At 36.9% G+C, this 25,998-nt stretch overlaps 2 protein-coding genes across 3 annotated transcripts in view; both read right to left on the bottom strand.

Moving 5' to 3' along the window:
- grk7b (G protein-coupled receptor kinase 7b) overlaps nt 1-15,105 on the bottom strand; it is an 845,646-nt gene extending 830,541 nt beyond the window's left edge. The window contains 4 exon segments of one of the 2 annotated variants that reach the window (NM_001033090.1): nt 4,116-4,561; nt 5,585-5,856; nt 9,640-10,077; nt 12,020-12,660. In NM_001033090.1, the coding sequence (NP_001028262.1) occupies nt 4,225-4,561; nt 5,585-5,856; nt 9,640-10,077; nt 12,020-12,619 (1,647 nt within the window). In that variant the 5' untranslated portion in view covers nt 12,620-12,660 and the 3' untranslated portion in view covers nt 4,116-4,224. 2 annotated transcript variants of the gene reach the window in all.
- Nucleotides 15,106-15,894: 789 nt separating this feature from the next.
- On the bottom strand, nt 15,895-24,461 carry rnf7 (ring finger protein 7). Its single transcript, NM_001012498.2, is given in 3 exon segments — nt 15,895-16,308; nt 22,845-22,892; nt 24,284-24,461. Coding segments are annotated over 3 exon segments (342 nt in total). The 5' UTR covers nt 24,459-24,461; the 3' UTR covers nt 15,895-16,189.
- Between the last annotated feature and the right edge of the window lie 1,537 nt (nt 24,462-25,998).

Consider the following 25,998-nt stretch of genomic DNA (forward strand, 5'->3'; position numbering starts at 1 on the left):
ACCGGCTGACCTCGTTTTAATCCGTTTTACTGTCTCTGGGCGTTTGTACTTCCATTTTAAACCAAATAATAATGGTTGTGGTAAGATTAACCGTGTTTTTGTGGTTTAAAATATGGTATTCAGTCATGTTTAAACAAATAAATACCACATTTTCTGTAATAAATCGTGGTTAATTTTTCTTTCTCAATCTTAGTAAATTAACATAACTCATATTTATTTTCTATTTTTATTTAAAGTCATCATACACAAAACAACTGGGATCAGGACAGGTATCTAATGTTAAATAATATAAAAGTGATCATACATGAAACACCTGGGATCAGGACAGGTATCTGATGTTACTGTATATAAAAGTGATCATACATGAAACCCCTGGGATCAGGACAGGTATCTGATGTTACTGTATATAAAAGTGATCATACATGAAACCCCTGGGATCAGGACAGGTATCTGATGTTACTGTATATAAAAGTGATCATACATGAAACCCCTGGGATCAGGACAGGTATTTGATGTTAATATATATAAAAGTGATCATACATGAAACCCCTGGGATCAGGACAGGTATCTGATGTTACTGTATATAAAAGTGATCATACATGAAACCCCTGGGATCAGGACAGGTATCTGATGTTACTGTATTTAATTTAAAAGTGATCATACATGAAACACCTGGCATCAGGACAGGTATCTGATGTTACTGTATATAAAAGTGATCATACATGAAACACCTGGCATCAGGACAGGTATGTGATGTTAATATACATAAAAGTGATCATACATGAAACCCCTGGGATCAGGACAGGTATCTGATGTCAACTAATATAAAAGTGATCATACATGAAACACCTGGCATCAGGACAGGTATGTGATGTTAATATACATAAAAGTGATCATACATGAAACCCCTGGGATCAGGACAGGTATCTGATGTTACTGTATATAAAAGTAATCATACATGAAACACCTGGGATCAGGACAGGTATCTGATGTTACTGTATATAAAAGTAATCATACATGAAACACCTGGGATCAGGACAGGTATTTGATGTTAATGTATATAAAATTGATCATACATGAAACACCTGGGATCAGGACAGGTATCTGATGTTACTGTATTTAAAGTGATCATACATGAAACACCTGGGATCAGGACAGGTATCTGATGTTACTGTATATAAAAGTGATCATACATGTAACCCCTGGGATCAGGACAGGTATCTGATGTTACTGTATATAAAAGTGATCATACATGTAACCCCTGGGATCAGGACAGGTATCTGATGTTACTGTATATAATATAAAAGTGATCATACATGAAACACCTGGCATTAGGACAGGTATCTGATGTTAACTAATATAAAAGTAATTATACATGAAACCCCTGGCATCAGGACAGGTATCTGATGTTAACTAATATAAAAGTAATTATACATGAAACCCCTGGCATCAGGACAGGTATCTGATGCTACTGTATATGATATATAAAGTATTTGACACAAAAGCCGTAGGATCGGGACAGGTATCTTAAGTTATAACAGTATTAATGTAATCTGAGAGGTATCTTAAGTTAATTTGTTTAATATAACATACACTGACTTCACATGAAACACCTGCGATCAGGACAGCTATTTAGTACTGCATATAAAAGGCATTTGACACGAAACCCCTGCGAATACGTACAGGTATCTGAATCTAACGGCTGTTTTCACAATCTGCTCATGATCCGTGACCTATGCAAATTCACAGATAGGCCACGCCCACCCGATGACGTAGTAGCGGTTACGCTGTACTGAAACCCCTGGAAAAAAGTGCCTGCCGATCTCTAGCTTGGCTCTATAAGCCAATCAGCATTTCAAATGCACACATGACGACCAATCAGGATCAGCTTTCTTTGTAGTTTCTCTAGATTGCTCTGTTGACAGTGGAAAGACCAGAAAGAAATAACCTTAAACTGAAAAGATGTGTGTAAACACGATGATTTAAAGCATTTTTGACATTGCGCTGTTAGAGGTTACATTGTTGGAGAAAAAACAGTTATTAAAAAAATGTAACATTAAATGTAAATTTTTTTTTTTTTGTGTGTATATAGTCAGTGAAACAGTTTTTAGTGTGTATTAAACTTTGTTGAGCTCATTGTTAACTCATTAGCTCATTGTTTAAAGTCTTTAAAATTGATATTAAACCTTAAAGGGCAAATACTTAATTTAACTCAAGGGGCATATAATTCAATAAATATTACCATATTAATTACATCAAATGAACAGCTGCATAAATAATATTTAGTCTTGTATGTTTAATTTGAACAAGCAAAAAATATTTATCCTAAAACATTAAATAAATGTTATGTAAAACAATTTAACTCTCAAACATCAACATATTACAACACCTATTTTTATTTTTTTTAATTAAATTAAGACTGACTGTACTTGTTGAAAAGTAATGCTTCAATGAATGATCTGCCAGATGTAACCTCATAATTCTAAACAGAAAATGACATGAAAATGAATTAAAAGCTTCAATCTTTAAATCTTCAATTTGCCATGTTTTTTTTACCCCAATTTGCAAATTTAAGAGAATTAATACTAGATAATTTACATTCAGAGTACATTTAGGGTCTCTGTTATTATAATGTATTAAAGAGAACCGTCACACACATATTGTTTGCTATAGACAAATTACCCGTTTGTAAACTTTCAGGATTCACGCACAGTGCTAGCATTTACAGCGACGGACTGGCATCCGATGCAGTACAGAGTTTGTTGTTGTCTTAGAAATAAGTTATGTTGATTACATATTATATATATATATATATATATATATATATATATATATATAATTTACATAATGCTTTCAGCGTATTATAACACCTTGTCACCCAGTGATAAGCACATTTATTAGGCAAAATTAACGTTAAAGTTAGCGGCGTCCATCTGACAGGTCTACTTGCGATAGCACCCTCACAAAACATTGGATACAACTATCTTATTGAAACTCCAAGAGATTTTACAAGAGAGAAGCTAAAGGCCTACAAGTCTTTGGATGCCAACAATTTTGTTGTGTGTGGTCATGTGCAAGAAATAATGTTCCATGATTAGCAGATGCAAAACTTTGTAGAGCTAAAAACCGAGATTCTGCCTAGCAAAGGACAAGGAAAGAAGACAGAACTGTACAAGGCCTGGGTAATCAACAAGCAAAACAACTACATTCTGACAGAGAACTGCACCTGTACGGCAGGGTATGTGAATGTACATTTTTACATTTTATTCTTAGCATTCAGTGTCCGCAGTTTAATTAACACTATTTAACAGTTTTTGCTGAAATCATTGCTGCAATCAAAAACGAGTAATGTGTATGATTCAGCATAGCGTGAACTTACCTGATATAAAATGAAAACTGCAGTCGAGCATTTTTAATTAGGTCCTCACTCCATTCAGCTCTTATGATGGCTGTTAGCCAGAGACGTCTGCGATTGACATTACAAGCAGTGTGGTGTACGGTAACAAGTTTTGAATTCGAATTTGACATCCTTCCGCGCAACACGACATGTTTGCTATTGCAACCGCTCTTTTTTTGTAACCGCTTTGGCATAGTTGAACCCGTGTGACGTCATGTGTGACGTAGGTTGGTAATTCCCCTATATGGAATGCAAAAACTTTGAAGCTCAATATCTCGAAATCATTTAGAACGCAGATAGAACCTTATAATTCCAAGGCGATGATTTGTCTTTCAAACAACTGCTCTTTAAAAACACTTGGTATTACGAGCAATTGATACTACAATCATACTATAGTAACACTTTAAAATAATGGTCTATTAGTTGTGTATTTACTAACATGATCAAACAATTAGTAACACATTTATTATGGTATTTATATATCTTTGTTAACGTTAGTTAATGCTATTTAAGCTAAATATGTTAACTTACTTTGTAGTAACTAATGTTAACAAGCGCAACTTTGTATTTTAATAATACTTTAGTTCATGTTGAACTGTAATCAACAAATGCTTTACAAGATTATTCATACATAGTTAATGTTAGTAAATACATTAACTAATTGACTATTATTCTAAAGTGTTATCCTTGGTTTAACAGTGTACAGCCTTCTAAATATAGTCACAGGAATGAGCTATGAAAATCTGAATACTTATGTATAAAAAAATACATAAACGCTTTTTAAATTTGTTAAATATACAATATGTTTAATCATACGATATGTTCTATCAGAGAAGAGTGCAAGATTTGGATTTTTGCTGCTCCTCATCCTCTAGTCCCGCTGCCGATTCCTTCCTGTTTGGGTCACTGAGCTCGTCAAAGAGTCCGCTGTCAATCATCTCCTGTTGCCATGCAATCGGCACAGCCCCCGTGCTGAACTCCTTAAAAAACTTTTCGTCATTGGCGTCAAATTTCACCCCCTTCACATCAGAGAACTCCCGGATGTCACCCGTGTCCTTAGCGTACACAACGTTGGCTTTGGGCTCCCATGGAGGTGGAATGAGGCCAGCCTCCAGTCGAGGGAAGTTGATGGATTTGAAGAACTCATGCTTCCGAGGGTCATCACTGTTGGCAAAAATAACAAACAAAAAGGAATATAAATATTATGTATTGATATATGTCTGGTTAAGGCATATAACACTATCATTAAAGGGCACCTATGATGAAAATCATCTTTTGTAAGCTGTTTGGACAGGACCGAGTATAGATAGAGTGTGTCCACAGTCATATTGGAGTGATGAATACACAATAAGTCTCTTTTTTTAAATTTCCTGACGGTAAAGTAGGATCCAAATCTCTCCCATTTTGAGGCCCACCGCAACTTGACGTAGGAGTGCAGTTTCCCCTGCCCACCGCATTAAAATGTCTCCTTAGCAATGCGTATAATCCAAGCGGCAACCTCCCGCTTTCCTTAATGAAGTCAATACGGGAGTAACTAAAACTGCAATTCATCGACTCGCCTTGAGGGGCTGGCTCCAGGAAATCCAGATGATTTCTGTTTGCATTGGTAAATATGCGGTTTCAAGTAATTCTGATCAATTGTGGAGTTTTTTTTATAGTGTTTTGGGTCACTTTTAATATGAAGCTGTATATAGATTCATAAAACATTTTCCTCCAGCCTCCATGGAAAAATTAACAGTGCAGGTTTGGATCAACATAAGAGTAAATAACATAATAATTTTACTTTTGGGTGAAACAGTTCCTTTTACAGGAACATTAATGATTTGAAATAGTTTCAGTAACTGACTTCGGGAACAGTATTATGTCCTAATATGTAATATAATCCTAAGAGCAATGTAGCTGGTATTGAATCATTTGGTGTCTTCACCCACAACATGAAAGATCCAAAGCTATTATCTTTTAACGTTCATACTTTGCTTCATCCAAACCCATTTCTGAGGCTCCAAACCCTCTGCCAGTGCTGACACACACAGCCTGTTGCTTCCATTTGCTGGTATAACTTTGCTGACAGAGTACATTCTGCTCTTATGTTGGCACGCAGAGGGCAGAGTTGGACTGACCATGTCCTAATAATGACCTAGAGTGGAAACCGTGTATCTTCTCGCCATGAAATACAGAAACACTTACTTGCTGCCAAGGCGGTCCTCAATGTTTCTCTTCAGAAAAAGACTGATAATGTCCTTTGAGGGGGCGTCAAAGTTTTGGTGTTCAAATTTGACCTCATCTTCTAGAGTTCTTCTTAACAGCTCTTCTTTGGCAACCTTTTCTTTGTGGTCTCTAAAGGGGACACGACCGGCCACCATCTCATAGATGCTACAGCCCAAAGCCCACCAGTCCACTGAGGTACGATACGGTTCCTGCTTCAGGATCTCTGGTGCCATGTACCCTTTGGTGCCAGCCTACGATGGAAAAGACAACACAAGGGGTTATGAAGAAAGTCATTCATCCTTCTTGAAGCCACCTGAAAAAACATTTAAAATCATATTTTATGTTTGTATCATGGTACAGACTCTACGGCCTTTTCAAAATTGCTAAAATTTAATTTAAATACACACTGAAAGTCCTTTCCTATCTAAACAGTATGCCTTGAAGGCCACATGCTCTTTTGAATTAAGCAGTGCTTTGCCAAATCAAATCAATGCCAGCTTTGGGTAATACCATGATTACCACTAGTAAGGGGTTATTTAAGGTTTTGTGCTGCCCCTAGCTTTCAATTTACCTTCTTATTAGAGTAATTTTAAGAATACGAAAAAAGAGTTATCTGTTTCCAAAATGTATATGAATACAGTATTGGCAATTATATCATCCAATTTTATTACATGTATAACGTTGTCCTGCTGTGTTTATCTTGTGAAGGCACACCTGCCAACATTTGTCTGTTGGGTGTGGTTGGTGGTTGTAGGGCACAAGTGTCAAACCTAGTTCCTGGAGAGCTGCAGCTCTGCACAGTTTAGTTCAAACCTTAATTAAAAACACCTGATCAAACTAATTGAGTGTTTGATTGAGTGTTTAATTCAGGCTTGTTTGAAACCTACAGGCAAGTGTTGGAACTAAACTGTGTAATGTTGCGGCCCTTCAGGATTTTGACACCCCTGTTGTTGGGGGTTTGCGACCGTAGCCAATCAGGTATCATATAAATTACAGAAGATTTCCAGAAGAAATAACTAAACGGGAGGATGGTGGGAGATGAATGTTAAATATGGGAGACTCCTGGGAAAAATGGAAAAGTTGGCATGTATGGGTTAGGGTGGGATATAGGCTCCAGCATCCTTGTAACACTATAGAACAAGGGTCATCAATCTCGTTCCTGGAGGTCCGGTGCCCTGCAGGGTTTAGCTCCAACTTGCCTCAACACCACCTGCCTGGGTGTTTCAAGTATACCTAGTAAGACCTTGATTAGCTTGTTCAGGTGTGTTTGATTAGGGTTGCAGCTAAAATCGAGCAAGACACCGAACTACTAAAATCGAGCAAGACACCGAAGTACCAGGAATAAGTTTGGTGATCCCTGCTATAGAACAAACTTTTGGAAGAAAAATGGCTGAATTTGATGAGTTAAATTGAACTGAGGTACTGTGGTACTAAACTTATCGGAGGTACTTCACTCAATGTCTTTCCTTTGGCTTACTCACTGATATATCATGGGTCGCAACAGCGGAATGAACCGCCTTGAAGTATTTTATCAATGCAAAATTTACTCTCCAGTTACAAACTTACTCTTGGCCAGTGTTTCTCAACCCTGTTCCAGAAGGCACATTACCTCCACAGGTGCGTTTGAATATGCTATTCCTTACAATATAGTATGTGAAAAGAGTATGTGCAAATTCATAACACTTGCTCCCAGGGCGGTTTTATATCAAAGTTGATGTTTAGCCGCATCATATTGGTGTTTCGTATTTGTATTTCGTATTCTAATTTGTATGAGGTGGGTTGTAACGCTCAACCACCAACCTGGTGAACCAGGACATACACTCATACACTATACACAATTTAGCTTACCCAGTTTACCTATAGCGCATGTCTTTGGACTTTAGGGGAAACTGGAGCACCTGGAGGAAACCCATGCAAACACGGGAAGAACATGCAAACTCTACGCAGAAATGCCAACCGACCTAGCCGGGGCTCGAACCAGCTACCTTCTTGCTGTAAGGCGCTACTCAATGCGCCACTGTGCTGCCCGCAAATTCATAATAATCCTGAGAAAATAGTTAATCAATTGTACATCACAAATATTGATGTCTTCCAAACGAATTGCTTTCAATCCTCTTTAGTACTTGAATAACTCACTTCAAGTGGGCAACAGGACATATTACTATCCAATGAGGCCATGGGAGTGGATTTGAGAATAGTGAGATTAATCAGGGGTATCATTTATGAATGTGGCATACAAACAAAACGGGAGTAAAAATGTGCATGACGACAGAATGTGTGCAGCAGTAAGTAACATATTTAACTTTAAATCACACCATATCAGCCATAAAAATGTATAGTTTAAATTATTCTGGTGTATATTCACTTTTTGGAAAGTTTCTATACAAATTTCATAATTCAGACGCTTAGTGATTTAATTTTGATATATCAAAAACGTTCTGGTAGATTGGTCTTGAAGTTGTATTGAGTAACCATGTCTGAATTTGCATACTTCCGTACCATATATAGTTGGCGAAATACAGTATGTGAGCTACAGTAAGTAGCATGTCCAAATTCATTGTATTTATACAAGAGATTACTTTTACTTCTTTTGAGGAGCACATCTGATTGATACTATAATCATTAAGGCCATGAGAGAGGATTTGCCAGAGGGAGTGAAACAAAGGAACCAATTCCATAAGTCAAAAGAGATCGACAACAAACCTTAAAAACCCTTCCTGATTAATCTCATCATTTGTAAGTTGTTTTGGATAAATGTGCCTGCTAAATTAATAAATGTAAATGTTTCCCATTTGTTAAAAGAGAATTCGTAGTTAGGTCAGATATGAAAGACATCAAAAATGTGCCATGATGTAATGGAGGCTGTTTGGTAAGATCAGTAATGGTAAATGTCACTTCCCTGACCTCTCAGGAGATATGCTAGCAAAGGATGCTGTAGGCTGTCGACTTTAGTGTTCTTATTAGTGTGCATGTCTTCCATGCCAGTTAATGCTAATTCAAATCCCACTTGGAACTAAATAGGTCAGATAAGACTCTAGAAACAGGGTTGGAAACTCACCTCTTGGACAGCGACAGTGAGTTCAGTTCAAATTAAACATACCTTGAACCAGCTAATCAAAGGGTTCAAGGTTACTTAAACGTGCTAGGGATGTATTTTGATGCAGGTTTAGAACTGAAGTCTGGAAGAAGGTACTGTATTCTTAAAAACAGGATAGGATAATGCTGATTTAGGATTCGTTTTTATAAGTACTTTGCAAAATTGTCATCATACATTTATGATTATAGGTAACAATGGGATTTTTCGGTGCTCATGTGTTTAGCAGTGGCGGCTCAGTGGTTAGCACTGTGATCGCAAAGAAAGAAGGTCGCTGGTTGTCAAGAACGTCCCAAATGTTTCTGTGTGAAGTTTGCATTTTCCTCCGGGTGCTCCAAAGTCCAAAGACATGCAGTACAGGTGAATTGGATAAAATAAATGGTTAGAGAGTTGGACTTGGGATACAAAGGTCTCAGTTTCGGGTCCTGGTACCAGCAGCAAATGTTTGTAGAATGAATATCCACCTCAATACCATGGATGAGGTGATTCCCTTGAGCAAGGCACCAACCCTCCTCTGCTCCCCAGGCAGCCCACTGCTCTGGGTGTGTGTTCACAGGTGTAAGTCGCTTTGGATAAAGTGTCTGCTAAATGCATAAATGTAAATCGGCAGTAGTGTGTGTGGGTGTTTCCCAGCTCTGGGTGTACATGAGTTCGTGTACTCTCATTGCTTGGTTGGGGCTGGAAGGGCATCTGGCGCATAAAACATTTGCTTGTGTAATGGGGGTTCATTTTGCTGTGCCAACCTAAATCAGAAACTAAGCTGAAGGAAAGTGAGTGAGTGTTCATCTCAAGTGATGGCAAATATATTATGCATATTTTAGACTTCAAACAACTGGTTTTGCTAACTGCAAATCTTCCCCACACCAATAATGTTACACCCGACATATCCCAGGAGACACTTGTGTCTTCACAAAAGCTTGTTTTACTTTCCTTTCCTTACCTTTTGAGTAGTGGTTTTCCCATCTGGTAGCTCCACAGCTAGACCAAGGTCTGACAACCTGCACTGGCCTTGACAGTCTAATAGGACATTCTCTGGCTTCATATCCCGGTAGACAATATCCATGGAATGTAGATGCAGGATACCACTGGTGATCTGTGCAGTGTAGTGAATGATGCGCTCCATCTCAATGCCAACCTCCCCGACATGGAAGATGTGGTACTTCAGATCCCCTCCGCTCATCAGGGTCATGACCAGGCACAGGTGGGTCTTTGTGTCAAACGCATAGGCCAGGTTTACAATAAACAGGCTGTTCACCATCTCCAAGATTTTTTTTTCCAGAAGAGCCATCTTTTCCCCGCTTTTTTTCTTCAGACGCTTTTTGTCCAGTTTCTTGCAGGCATACATCTGACCTGTGGTTTTGACCTGAACACCACATACCTGTACAGAGTGGGGTTTAAAAGGGTACCATTACAGTTTCTAGTTATCAGTGAAAATTCACACTTGAAATACTATTCAGATCTATCTACACTTCAACCAAAAATAGGGGTTACCAAAGTTCAGTTCTGGAATGTCAACAGTCCTGCATCCAGTCTTGCTTTAAAAAAATCCACATGCCCCTAGTGCTCCTGTAGCACTCAGACCTTTATTAGCTTGTTTGGGTGATGAAAACCCAGCTAATGTACTGCATATTTAAGTTTGTACCCTAAATAAAAACACCCAAACCAGCTAATCAAGCATTTACTAGGAGGTTCCAGAAAGGTCTGCAGGACTTATTTTGGACACCCTATACCATAAAACCAAATAGCAGAACAAGCTAGAAGTTTGTGTCTTGGTTTATTGAAACGAAAAAAAAAAAAGCAATAAATGATAGTGTCACTGCTATCACAGTACACTTTTGGGGAAATCGAGCTATGATTTGCTGAGCAGATTTTATTATAGGAAGCAAGAAAAGAGAAATTGTCATACTTTCCTAATGCACATCCTTGCTCTTTTGCTGAATTGCTTTTATTTATCTTTTCTGTTGATATCACATGCGTTAACCAGTCAATATAATCCTGACTAAAGGTGCGGTCACATTAGAGTTTGTGCATGGGAAATTCTGTCATATGGCGCTGTGAAAAGGGGCAGGATTTAACAAAATGGTTAGACATTAAATAAAGCGATTGCTCCATATTTAAAATTTATCTCCAAAGAGGTAATGTATTGATCCTCGATTGGTCTCACGCAGTCAAGTGATGTGATTTCCCAGGTCCAAGTTCACCAAGCTTGAACTTTGCAATGCAGCCATCGGCGAAACTTGACGCACGAACTTGCGTTTCCGGTCTGATGCATTCGCGTGCGTATGAATGGAAGTCTATGAGGAGAAAAGTCCAGTGTGACAGCAGCTTAATAAGTCTTTTTTGTAAGTGCAATTCGTGGTCAGTCAGCTGTTAAAGAAACAGTGTTTTCTTTTTTTGAAAAAAGACTAATTTTACAACTCCCCTTTTACAAGAAGAAAGAGTTTAGCAAATTTTCCTATTTAAAGCTTGACTCTTGGCTAGATCTATCATACGCAAAATGAAATGTTGCCATTTTCTAGACTAACATGCTTAGGAACTATACTCTTAATCTGGCGTAATATTTAAAAAACGACACCAGGAAATCGGCTAACTTCCTTGAATTCCAGTTAAAATGAATATACTTCAGCAACTAAAGTAAATGTGTTATACGCTTTTCCTCACAAATGTCTCTATGGTTGCAAAACATGTAAGGTCATGTTGGTTATATTGACAAGTTAACTGATTTTGAGGTACCGGACAATGTCATTGAACCTGTTGCAGCCTTGGTACTACAACAAAGTTCCTTGATTATTACATCGAATTGAGAGTATAGATCCTTGCCATCACAGCCTGAAAAGAGCAACCTCTTATTTTACGCCTGTAACTACAGAAGAGTCAAGCTTTAAATAGGAAAATTATCAAAACTCTTTGGCCATTTTTGAGTGAGATACTAAGGGTCTAATCCAGGGGTGGGCAATCTCGGTCCTGGAGGGCCGGTGTCCTGCACAGTTTAGCTCCAACCCTATACAAACAGGCCTCCCTATAGAGTTCAAGTGATCTTGAAGACACTGATTAGTTTGTTCAGGTGTGTTTGACTAGTGTTGGAACAAAACTCTGCAGGGAAACCGGCCCTCGAGGATCAAGTTTGCCCATCCCTGGTCTAATCCAACTCAATGAATAGTTTTAAACCTACGTTCCAAAGACATAAACGTAAATATAAATTAACTGCCAAATAATTTATATCCAATCATAAAAACTACTGTACCAAGAAAAGGTTGACAACCTAAGCAAGACTCTGCAGACAAGATGTTTTACAATTTTTAAAAGGAGCAAACACTCACCTCTCCAAATCCTCCTTTCCCCAATGTCCTGAACTCATAGAAGTATTTATCAGTGATGGGCTGCTTTTCAAACTTCTTCCACTGCACAAACCTGTCAAAGAACAGGCTGGTCTGATACTCCTCGAAAGGTTGTCCTCTAAGGAACTTTTGCGTGGCTTCTTTCACTTGTCCCATCATCACCTCCTCAAAGTCTTTCTCAGAGACAGCTTTGCATTTCTCTGCCTCATCCTCTGTCAGAAAAGCCAGGAAACTTTTAGAGTCTGCTTTGCAGAATTTGTTGATGATATTCAGTCTGGCTTCTTCTTTAGCTTCTGCCTCGGCTAAATTCCAGCAATTCAACTCATCTAAAAGCTCTGCAGCAGCAAGGTACTCCGGACTGGAGACTGAAAGGAACTGACGGAAACATGCTCTCCCGATGGGCTGCTGCTCACAGATGTCCTCAAAGCCCTTGGAAACGGATGCGCGCACATCTGTGCAGTTCCCAAGATGAGGAAGACCTAGGCTACATCTTCGTTTCTTGATCTCCTTCTCGTCTAGACTCTGTGCTTTCAGGTAGTCTGTGTTGGCCACCAGGTTCTTCAGTCCACCCATGTCACTCATGGCTGTGGCGAGGTGAGGGATCCACTATATGACGCTCTGGGTTAAAATGAAGAAGGACTGAAATGTAGGCAGCGGCACAGTGGCACGTTCTGATATGCTCAGGAACAACGAGGCTTTGGTGCCAAGCCTTCTGTGTGCCACTCACGTAATTGCTCAGTCAGAATTAAAAACCTTAAACGGGATTTTCTCTTAAGTGTCTTTGTATGCTAATTCATGGATACTGCTCAAGGAAAGGAACCTAAGAGGCTTTGGACTATGTTTAGCCACAATGCTAAGAGGCAGACAATGCAATTGTTGCTTCTTAGTGCTCAGTCCTTTACTTTCAACTTGAGCTCTCAAAAGAAAAGAGTTTTTACGTCGTAAAAGGTCTCTCATTGCAATCGGCTATTCGGTAGAGTGCTTAGAGTGTTATAACCTTTATGAGCAACCTCAAATTACTTTTTAATTCCCCAAATGCTGATAAACTGTGAGCCAATAGATTGTATTGCTGTTGGTACTTTGAGATTTCCAAGAATTACAGAGTATTAGAGCTCATTGTACGAGCCCAATGAAGGACAAGCGTGTGAGAATAATCATACATTAGATGTAAATATTATAGTAAGATGTCAACTTGATGTCAACTTGGCCACTTTTAACCCAGATTCGTGCACCATTGTTTCCAAAGAATGTATAAGGTAGATTGTTAAATAAACTGCTGCAATCCTACTACTGTAATGGTATAAATCAGTGTTTCTCAACTACGCTCCTGGAGGACCAGCTCTGTACGTTTTCCATCCTTAACCAAATCACCAGAGTCAGATCATTAGTTCATGAGCAGAGACTGAAAGACCTGTAATGGGTGTAACAGACAAAGGTGATATTCAAAACATGCAGCGTTCGTGAAAATCCAGGAACGTGGTTAAGAAACAATCATGTAAATGACCAGGGCTGCGCCTGAAATTGCATACTTCCATACTATGTAGTACGCTAAAAACAGTAAGCGCGCCGTGTAGTATGTCCGAATTCATTAAGGGCATCGCAAATCCCATACTTACGCACTATTTTACATCATTTTGTAGTATAAATAGTGTAAGGGTGCTTTCACACCTAGACTTTTGTTTTGGAACCTGTCTCGTTTGCCCAGTTAGCGCGGTTCGTTTGGCATATGTGAATCCAGCAATCGCACGCAGACCCGTGCCAAAACAATCGCTCCGAGATCGCCTGAATAAGGTGGTCTCGGCCCAATTGAAACAAACTCTGGAGCTTATCGATTGTAGTGAGAAAGCGATACGATCAGAGCCCGGCTATATCATGGTGTTTTATGGATATGTAATTGGCCTACGGCTATATGAGGAGAGAATTATGAGTTGGGCGGAAGGTCATCCCTGAAGTTCCGGCAGTCTCCCACAAATGCACAGAGACTCCCTGATGCCCGCAAATAAGCGATAATCTCCCGGAATTCGCAGCTCTCCCTCCCGGTCCTCAAATACGTCGCACACCCTTCCCACCGCATCCCTCCTCGCTCTTCAGACACAACGCTACCAAACCACCACCCGCCCTAACAGCTAAGCGGGACTCTGCAAAAAAAAAAAAAGTGAAACTGACTAATATGAGAAGAGTTTAGTCACACGACTTGTTTTTAGCTATTTTGGCTCATTTAGAAACTTTACCATGTGAAAGCGAACCGCACCAAGAGCAAAGAGCAACAATGTAACAATTTTAATCTGTTTCGGAACAAGATAATCGATTAACAGTTGTGAAAGCACCCTGAGTAGTGCGTTCAAACTAAAAACTTTAATAATAATACATGCACATTTATTAATCGGATGATGCACTCTGTAAAAAGAAGTGTGGAATGTTGGACACCACGCTCTCAACGAACGCAGCTTTGCTCACGTTGCAAAAGTGGCGAAGGTTTTGGGTTGGATTATTCATTTAAGAATGTGAAAGCAAAATTATCCTACGAGAGTGATTATACCGCCTCTCGATGGTGGATGCGGTTATACTCATGGCAGGTATTAGTTGGTAGTTTGGTCTTTTATGTCACTAATTTGGCAACCGTCAAACATCATCAGGCAAGCAGTTTGAATTTCCGCTAAGTAAATAAAAACATTAGTGCTCCATTTGGGACGACACTAAATACACATACTATGCTGTTGAGTGTGTGTAAGTGCATAGTGTGCCATTTGGGAGACACATGTAAAATTCGAAAAACAGTATGCAAGTACCCAGATGACCTACAACTACCAGCTAGATTTTGAAGTGTGCAGGCGATGCACGCTTCTATCCTATGATGCACCGCAAGAGAATTCACGAATGGGAGTAAAGCAAAACAACTGACGCAGGGCGTCCAAGTCCATTCATACTACTAGGATTCAAACTTTTCTAACGGTTGAGTAGTACGTTTAAATTCAAATGCAGTACCTGAGTACTATGTGATTTCGGACGCAGCCCAGATCTATTGATTGTGTTATTTTCTGTTTACAAATTAGAAATAAATCATGTAGCAATTCAGTTTTGTCAAATTTGTTTGTAGAGTAATACGTTTCTTGCTTGTCTTTACAACACGAACATTTTGTTTATTCATGTTTCAATTGATAAGATAATGAGGCAGCCAAAAAGGATCCAACAAATATGAATATACATGATTTTGAATACAAGCTACAAGGTACCTAATGTTGCTGGGCTGTAATTCTCAGTGATTTAAGCTTGTCTCAATGTCTTAAACATCATGTCAACCACCAAAATACATCTTTGTGCATCAGATTTACACTCAATTACACTCTCCAGAACAAAAGCCCATAATGAGAAACACTGCAGGGGGAGTTTTAATACAAATTTAATTAATTGCTGTTGACTTAAAAGCAACTACACCTTTGATTGTGAAATTGTTCTCATGGGTTTCAGGCCTTATCGCAAGCTCTCGAATCCTGAGCTAATTGTTTCACTGGAATTAGCAGAGGATGGAGAAATAAGCAGGGTACTGGAGAAAGACTTACGAAATGCTTTGTCAGACAGCTCTCAGTGCTGCACAAGCCACAAGGAAAAGTTTTTTACATTATTTTTCTTTCTAGTTTTGTTCTGTAAAATATTTTATCAGATAAAATTTGTACTTTGAATTCATAAAATATGCATAATTGTTGACATAATTTCCTTTTTTTAGTAAACTATTGCTCCCGTCCAGGGAGGTCTTTTTAAAGACATTTGAACAGTTGTAATGACTAATAATTGATTTAAAACAACAAGAATAATCAGAAAATGATTTTTTTAAATCACTAGTAACACACTCCTATAAACATCAGCTTTATTTATTTATTTCTAACATAATTAAAACACACACTCACAGTTAGATCAACGCACATGAAGTCACGCTCACAACCTTAAGTGAATCTTGCCGGATCTCTTCTTAATGCTGTATGAGGTGACAGAGGGATAAAGTTCTGGATTTTTGCCTCCATGGTCGCATACATGCACACACCGAAGTTTTCTTACACACTAAGCACCTCGAGATGCTCTGAAGTCAGTCTGGTCTCCCTAAGCGGAGTAGTGCCAAAGTGGACGGAGGAGATGTGGGTAACGAAGCTTGAGTCTTCACTTGCCGATCCTCTGTACCACCCAGTCCTGTTGGCATAGTGGGCATCTATTGTTCTGCTTCACCCAGAGGGACATGCAGCAGTTGTGGAAGGAGTGGTTGCATTCTCCCCACACCACTGAGAGGAAAAACACAATAAAAAAAACCTGTAAAGCTTTGGACTTTGATGGCAAAATAGTAATAATAATAACAATAATAATAAATTCAGTACCATAGAAGAAAGAAATAACGGGTTGTAATTAGGGCTGCACAATATATTACTTCAGCATTGCTATGGTGACGTGATCATTCACAATAGTCACATCGCAGGATATGCAATTTTTGTATAATTTATCATTTGCCTGCGTTTTCATTCACATGATGCCTGTGATTCTAAAATGATTTTTAAAGCAGTCAGGTGTAAACAATTTTTTGTGATAATTTTATTTTATTATTTTTATCATTCAGTTGCTGTACTTGAACACGGTAAAACTCGGGAAACGATCGGGGAACACTTTATTTCAATTGTAATCTTTTTCTTGATCGTATTTATAGATTGTTAAAAGTTTATAGACTGTTTATTTGATTTTCTTGATTTTGTTGCTGCTTTAAATATCAAACATGAAAACTGTCCTTTGATTGTACCAGTTGTCCAACCAACTAGTGTGATGGCAGGGTGCGTTTGATGACGCAAATGAATACTATGGATTGTGTCATCGGACATAGTACTTAACCCCAGGGTGCTTTAGTTGGATTAACCCTAATATGTATACAGTAAGTCACTTTGGACAAAAGCATCTGATAAGTGTAAAAAGTGTATTATTTACTAGTAGGGATGTCAACAAGACACTTCTGAGACATAAAAAAGAGACTAAAAAAGACTAAAGAGACTTCTGAGACTAAAAATAATTAAATAAATATATAACAGGAAAAACAATATAAAGATGCAATTCAAAATGTTTACAATTAATTGTATTGTAACGAATGAGGCTTCAGTTCAGCTTTAAGTATGAATTATCATATGCAAAAAAAAAAAACAGAATAATATTTAGGCAATGTACAAGGTCACCTGAACACAACTAACTCAAAAGTATTGGCTTCTCTCCAGTACAGATTCACACAAGGCTCTTCAGACCTTGAACTCTGCACGAACTGTGAGCCTCAAACTTCTGACTGAAGCTGTGTGTGACCTTCCAATTTTTATTATTATTATTATTATTGTTTTTTTTTTTTTTTTTTACAAATTATAAACAACAGAAACTAACAAAATTTTATTTTTCTTGTTTATTTTTTTTTTAAACACTGACTATCATAGTAAGTAAAACAATTATAGACGTCAATGGTTCCATGTTTCCAAACATTATTCTAAATATCCTCTTTTGTGTTCAACTGAAAAAAAGAAGCTGTAACATGTTTTGTGACAAGTGAAGGGTGAGAAAAAGATGACAAGATAGAACTTTTATTTTGGGGTGAATTATCCCTTTAAGTGCACGAAATAATTCATGATCAAAAAGCATTTTATTAATACTAATTAATACTATTATTGATATTAATACTACTATTAATTAATAACAAATTATTCAAGAATGATGTACAGTGCTATGTGATGTAGTGGAACACATAGCCAAAATGTTGTCAAAAGTACTGATTTTAGTACTAATTGGTACTGAAAGTGATCACAGTCACAGTGAACACAAAGGCCAATAAGCAGTGTTCAAGAAAACACTCAACAGCGCTCAAAAAGCAAGTAGGAAATGCTTTTATTTTCACTTATTTAATTAACTTTTTTATTTCAGTATTGATTTGTACAGAAGATTTTTGACAACTCTATAGCCAAGATATTAGAGAATTTTGAATTTATTGTCATTTCACCTTCTCTGGCTATTTCAGAAAAGTAGGGGGAAAACTGATAAAATTGACTAACTTTTTATAAAAAAAAAAAGAAACTAGTTTCTATAATAAAAGGGTTTAGAAAAATAAATATTCATTAACGACAATCAATAAGAAATAAAATAATAAAAATACTTTAGATAAAAAAACTTTTTTTGAAGAGTTCACATTTAAAAACAGCTAATTTAAAGACTCCAGATAAAAAACAAATCACTGTCTAATAACATTAAAATGGGAAATTTCAATAGTATGCATTTGCAAAAGATATGGTCATGTAAAGGTTTGATATTGGGATAAATTTTTGTAGCCTAATTTGCCTGCATAATGGAGTTGTTATAAATATGTAGGGAAATAAAGTCACATTTGAAAGCATGCTCATGTTGTCATAAAATTATTCAACCAATTCCTTCTGCATTGTGTGCAACTGTGCAAATTATGCTGTTTGGAGCAGAACAGACACTTTGAGCTTACAATTGTACTACTTACCGTTATCAATTTAAACCAAATAGTTTCTAAAAAAAAAAAAAAATCACTGTTACTCTGATGTCATGAGATATAGAGACATAAGACTTTTTCACCATAACAATCTCGGATTAAATCTCATCAAACCAATAATATCCAGCTGCAGGCCCGCAGAACCACACACGTTTTAGGCACACACAATCTAGGATACACAATCTAGGCAAACCATATGGTAACGACGGATGTTAATGTTATTAACGTCTTTTTGAACATCGTCATCGATATATTTTGATATACATGATTAATAAATGTTATACACAATAAACAATAGCGTTTACTTTACTTTATTTCACAAATATTGCAATCGAGACGGTCGAATGGGGAGCATTGTTTCCGATCGCCATTCAATATAATAGACTGAACAGTTTTTAATCAGTCATTATAGCTGATCAGTCATTATCTGACAATAATATGGCAGATACTCATTTGCTGGCCTTGCTGAACGATCTAATTTGGACAGGTTTAATTTATATAATGGATTAATTTATGATGAAGTAAATAATAGCAAGTTAATATAGGCAATACATTATATGTAATAAAAATCTTTTTACATGTAACAAATGTATAACATATTCATATTTTACTCAATCGATTTAAGTGTTTATTTGCTTAACTTTCTAATAATCTTTTAATTAATGATTTCCCACATTTAATACTGTAGTAATTTATAGTAAGCAATAATTTTTTTTAAACCAAAATTTAGCAATAGGAACAAATTAACTATTAATTAAAAAAAAAAAAAAAAAAAATAATATATATATATATATATATATATATATATATATATATATATATATATATATATATATATATATATATATATATATATAACTAACAGCTCTGACAGTTTAGTAAAAGATAGTATTTTATATATAAACTTATAATTATAATCAGATAATCAGTTAAGATAATCAGTTTATAACTATATATACTGTTTAAATGATTAACTAGTAGGCTAATTTATTTTAAAGTGACATATTATTGTTTGCTTTTTAAATTAAGTATAATAATATTAAAATCTTGAATTTGTTTATTACACTTAATCCAACAATTAGACGGTCTATAATGTTTTCTTTGTGTATGTGGACACATGAATAAAGTCATAAGTGTCTTTAACCAATTACTTTTATTTACATAATTTGAGTTCAGAAACTGCAGAGATGTTAAAATGATCGTAACGCTATATTAATAATAATAATAATGACTGAAATGGGAAACCATACTTGTGAAATTCAATAGGTGGCGATAATGCTAAAGAGTTAGTTACCATATATGGTTTGCCTAGATTGTGTGTCCTAGATTGTATGTGCCTAAAACGTGTGTGGTTCTGCGGGCCTGCAGCTGGATATATCTCCATCAAACACCTATTCTTTATTATTAGATTGTGTATTATACTACCTGACAAAAGTCTCGTCGTTGATCCTTGTTGTTAGAGCAACAAATAATACCGTGACTTCTAGTTAATCATTTGGAACAGTGGCAGAAGGTAGATTTTTCTGAAGAATCAACTGTTGAACTGCATCCCAATCCATACAAATACTGCATGGACCCAAGATTCTCAAAGAAATCAGTCAAGTTTGATGAAGAAAAATTCATGGTTTGGGGTTACATTCAGTATGGGGGCTTGCGAAAGATCAGCATAGTGGAAGACAACATCAACAGCCTGAGGTATCAAGACATTTGTGCAAACCATTACATTACAAACCACAGGAGAGGGCAAATTCTTCAGCAGGATAGCGCTCCTCATACTTCAGCCTCCACATCAAAGCTCCTGAAAGCAAAGAAGGTCAAAGTGCTCGAGGAATGGCCAGTCCTGTCACCAGATTTGAACATTATTGAGCATGTCTTGGGTAAGATGAAGGAGGAGGCATTGAAGATGAATCCAAAGAATCTTGATGAACTCAGGGAGAACTCTGCAAGAGAGCTTTCTTTGCCATTCCAGATGACTTTATTAAGTTATTTGAGTCACTGCAGATCTCTATGACGGTATGGATGCCGTCCTTCAAGCTCAGGGGAGTCATACACAATATTAAGCCGTTATCCACTGAACCATGACTTCATATTCTACACTGTACATTATTTGTTAAGTGACAAGCTCTAAGCAAATTCAAACCTTACTGTCCTTATTAAATAATTACAAATCAAGGCATGATCATATTTTATTTGGGTAAAATAAGCGTGATAGAGGCTTTTGCCTCTCATATAAGCCACTTCTGATACCACATGATCAACTAGAAGTCAAGTTATTATTTTTCAAGTTATTATTTTGTATTATTATTTGTTACTTGGAAAGGGGACAAGACTTTTGTCAGGTAGTGTATATTGAGAGAAATAAAGATGAGGGAAAATATTAGTGAAGGGCAAACTGCTCTGGCAGTGAACAGTGCTGCCATCTGCTACTGGGGCTTAATGTAATTAATTAAGGCAGGTACTTAGTATGCCAGAAATTATGCTACAGTTAAAGTCCATACGAACCAGAAATTGATAAGAATTTTATTTCAGTATGATGTAGTGATGTGACGTTGTGCGCCGAGGCTTCGAAGCATGTATCAAAAAAAGATACATCTCGCAGTGTACCGGAGCTTGATTCATTTTGCCATCATCACGTGATCAGTGACTTCCGAAGCTTCATTTTCGCCTATACCCACGTGATTGCTTCGAATTTTGATTTAAAGGTTTAAACACCCTCATGGGTTAGTAAAGTGTATAGCGAGAGATTAGGCGTCGATTACATACATTTCTACTGTTTCAACGCACTGCACCTGTCTCACACACCAGTAATTAAACTAAAATACAATAGTAATTTATAGTAAAAAGGTTTTGAACCATACTAAAGTGTATTAGTGTATTTTTTTACAACTATCTTTAAAACCACTGCATATCGTAGTATAGTGTTTAACAGAGACCAACTCTCTTTTATTTCGCCCAAATACATCACTCACATAGCCTCATTCTAGAGCATTCGCCTCCCATGCAGGAATTGCTGGTTCGATTCCCGCTTGGAACAGGATTAGCTGTAATATGATACACTTTTGAATACCTTGGATGTTACTACAGTCATCAGTGGTGTAACGTAATATATCTTATGTGTAAAAACTACAGTAATTGAGTAATTAGTTTATATTGCTGCTGTTGTATTACTACATGAATGAGTTGGTCAGTTGTGAACATTTGACATTTTGGCAACACAGTGCTTTCCCACACTTTAACCAGAAGAGGTCCTCATCGAGCTCTGATTTAATAAGCTTCGAGTAACGAACTAGAGATCTGCGCGGGACTAAATTTTGAATCCCGCCCGCACCCGCCAGGTTTTAGCCCGAACCCGACCACTCCCGCTTATATTAAGAATTTATTGTCCCCCTGCCCGACCCGCCCCGTTTTCTGCCCGCCACGCCCGATCCCGCTAAAGAGCGGGGGAGAACAAAACCGAAAATCCCCCAGCTATAGTCCAGACAGCCAAGCTGTCTGTATAAACACACACAGCACCAAGCACACACACACAGACAAATCTCTCTCTCTCTCATACGCGCGCGCGCGCACTAACACACACACAAGCACCAAGCAGACACACAGGCGTTTGCTGTTATATCAACTCAAAGGCTTGTAATACCATGTATCAAGTACCAATGTAATACCAAAAGGTTTTATATAAAGATATATAAATACTGAGTCGCGCCAGCTCCGGGCCCAGCGCACATTACTCTCGGGCCGATTCCGGCAGGGATGCGGCAGCGTCGGCTCACTTAAGGCTGCCGCATCTGGCCTGATTGATTCAGTGAGTCCACGGGCAGTGAGTCCACAAGCATCCGGAGTCCGGCAGCCGGAGCCCGGCTGAGTGGTAAGTCTCTGGCAGGCGAGAATCTAGCCGGAACTGGCCCGAGTGTATTTTGCTATCTGGGAAAGCTCTCTCTCTCTCATTCTCGCGCGCACTAACATACACACACACACACAAGCACCAAGCACACACACAGGCAAAGCTCGCTCGCGCTCTCTCTCTCTCTCATTCGCATAGCAATATCCGCGATATTGCTAGACAGCCCGCTCCCGTCCCAAATTAAACCCGTTAAGCAGTGAAGCAGTTAAGCTGATGTCAACAGATAAAGGCTGGCACTCCAAGCATGAAAGCAAATGGTCAGAATTACCAAAAAAAAAAAATTCCCCTGTGGATTAACATGCACTGATTAATCGTTCACCTAAAGATTAACAATGTGTGCGAGCAAAATAAACATGGTACATTTTGATTTCACATGGGCTTTAACTTACCAACGCAGTCTTCTTGTTTGTTTTCAGCCTGACACCTCAAGCACGCATCTGAAACGGAGTAAACCAGACATATTCAAAAACACCTGCTGGGATTTATATATTGTGCTAGAAGTAAACTAAAACTCAGATACAGTTGTAAATTAAAAAGAAAATACCAACAGAGAGTTTTCTTACTTCGGTATTGTGATGTCTGTTTTATTGTGACGTCTGTTCATTCGCACAGTTTAAAGGCAGCTAGTGAAGCATTTGCCCAATATATGACAGTGGTCTGACTGCAGACTTGGTGCAGTTGCAAGCTGAGCTGCAACAGTGACGTCACTAGCTCCATTGAGTGCATTGTGTCTGATATTGCAAAGCTGAGACATTAGGTCTGCATCCAGATACTACTGGATTGGAATTTATAAGGTCTGCCCAAACGTACACCAAACATGGTTTTATATTTGCACATTAGTTCATTTTTGAGAGTGACCTCTTCTGACCTGATCTCTATATTGTTTATTATGCTACTTTGATTGCTCAGTCTGAAATTACAAATGATATATAATATTATAAAATATGATACATTAGTGCTATTTAATTGACTGGCTGCTGTGCTTAACTATTTAAAATTGGCAAAGAACGCTTTCCTGAAATTATGGATAAAATCCAAATGTGCAAATATAAAACCAACTTTAACCCAATCACTTAAAGGCTGACAAATGCCATTTTGCAGGAGTGGGTTTTACCGAACTAAATGTCAAGAGAGAAAAAAAAGAATGCCAGCAGAGGAAAGTCATTTTTCCTATAAGATCAAATTTTGACATTTTGGTTAGTCTAGATATTACAAAGTCTTAATTGTTCATAATAAGATTTATACAGTTTGAACTTCACAGTTGCTTTTGAACAGGACAGACTGGCTAAGATCATATGAAATCACAGTCTGACTGTGCACATTTATTATAGTCTGATTATTTACACTGACTTGACCAAATAATGTGAACTGCCTAACGTTACCTAATCTGCATTTTTCTGTAAACTGTTAAACTAATTAATCATAAACTAATGTTTTTCCCCTTCACATGTATATTTGCATAATTTATACATTATTGAACATATCTTAGACGTCATATGGATTTGAATGTAAGTTTAATATTTACATATAATGTGCATTCTATGTTTCTATTCTCGTCTGTTTTGAAGCATTAATGCATTTGCTCGTCGCATTTAAACAGTATGTCATGCATTATATGCACATTCCAATGTTCGAGTAAACATTTATGTCATCACTTTAGGTTTCAACAAATTCTGTCTCGGTAGACAGCAGTGTGTTATATTGCTGAAAACGACTCGGTCGTGTGTCAGGCAGATATTATCAAATTCATCAGCCTCCATTCTTGGTCTGTTTATCTGAGAATGATTAGAAATGCTATCGGCTAGCCGGTTAGCTAAAAAACACTCACCCATGACTTGAACGCGACAAATAGCGCAGGTGTCACACTCCACATCCCAGCTCCACATGGCCACCGCGTTCCACTTCTTCAGGGAAAACATTTTGTCTCCCCCTGATTTGGACCCAGAAGAACCGCTGTGAGAGTGTCCTAAACCTGGCTCATCACCGTCGTCCATCTCCGCCATGGCGAAGAGGCGTAGAAACAAAATGGCTGAGATAGGCTGGTCTGCAGACACGCAGATCGGCCTCTAGCTGGAGTTGTCTGTTAACAGGCCCCTGGCTGGATGTTTTAAAATACTGCGATGTAGAACATTTTTAATAAACACTTTAATAAACATTTTTTTAATCAATTTATTTAATTTTTCATGCTAATAATTCCCTCATTCGAAATTTCTGTATGTATTTGATTGAAAATGTATCTTATATTTGAACTTTAACTATATTTAACTCATATAAACTTTTCTTGAAATATCCAACTTATTTTTTTTAAAAACGTGGAGAATTGCACATTTTGATCATATAAATACAAACTATGTTGGAAAAACTTCAGAACTTTTGTACAATTGTTATCTGTTGAATAAATTAGCCAATATGCTGTGATTCCCAATACAATAAAAATATTGTAGAAACAAACTTACCCACATGAAAAAAAAAATACTAAAGTGATTTATAATAAATAATATAGTGCTTTTGAACCAAAGGCTACTATTTTAGGCCTATTAATATTTATACTATAGTATTCAAAACAACTCTGTTAGTTGAGCATAGCCGTATATTAACTGATAATCTACTGTAAACCTAATATAATTTTTACTAAAGAAACGTTGATATATTGTAATATAATAGCTAGAGTTGTAAAAATGTAGTACTATTTGTTTATATTTATTAAATTGTATTTTCTAAATCTTTTAATCTTACAAAAAAATGTAAGTTTATATATTATGATTGGTATGTATCATTAGTTCTTCTATTACCATATTATTATTTTACAGTAAATAGATAGCACATTTTTTTATATATATGTCAAAAACATGTATAGCCTATATTTTTTCATGTGGGTATATAAGTTGAGCTAATATATTCTTGCTTGGACTTAGAAATATGCAAAAATGTAAGATTTATATATATATATATATATATATATATATATATATATATATATATATATATATATATATATATATATATAAAAATTCAGTCAGCATTCAGAATGGCTAATTTCGAGAAAATCAATAAACGCAAATTCTGTCAATATACTATTTTAAAAGTTTAAATCAAGTTTGGGCCAGCTTAAAAAAAGAATAATAAATAACAATTAATGTATTTTTAAGTGTTAAATTGAGAGTGGCTAATAATTAATTAAGCAGCTTTTTTCAGTTAATTTTTGTCTATTGCCAAATCATCTAAATAAAAAAATAAAAATAAAATAAAATTTCATAAAAAAATAATGACATTAGAATGAACAGATATTTAAAATAGAATAATAAAATAAAAAGCTAAGCATGTGACCCATGTCTGCTTTGCATTATATTGCATGTTTTGCAGTAAATCACATTCACAATGCTGAATAGGCCTACGTTAACACTGAAATCATCATCATTCTTTCAGCATGCAACCTCGTCAAGGTTGCACTCTCAGAAAAATATAGGCCTACTACAAAAGCGTTCCCTGGAGCTCTACCGTTTCAAAAGATTCATATTTTATTGTATTATTATTTTTATATAT

Source organism: Danio rerio, chromosome 18, assembly GCF_052040795.2.
Source record: "Danio rerio strain M-AB ecotype USA chromosome 18, GRCz13ab, whole genome shotgun sequence".
NCBI classification, from domain to species: domain Eukaryota; kingdom Metazoa; phylum Chordata; class Actinopteri; order Cypriniformes; family Danionidae; genus Danio; species Danio rerio.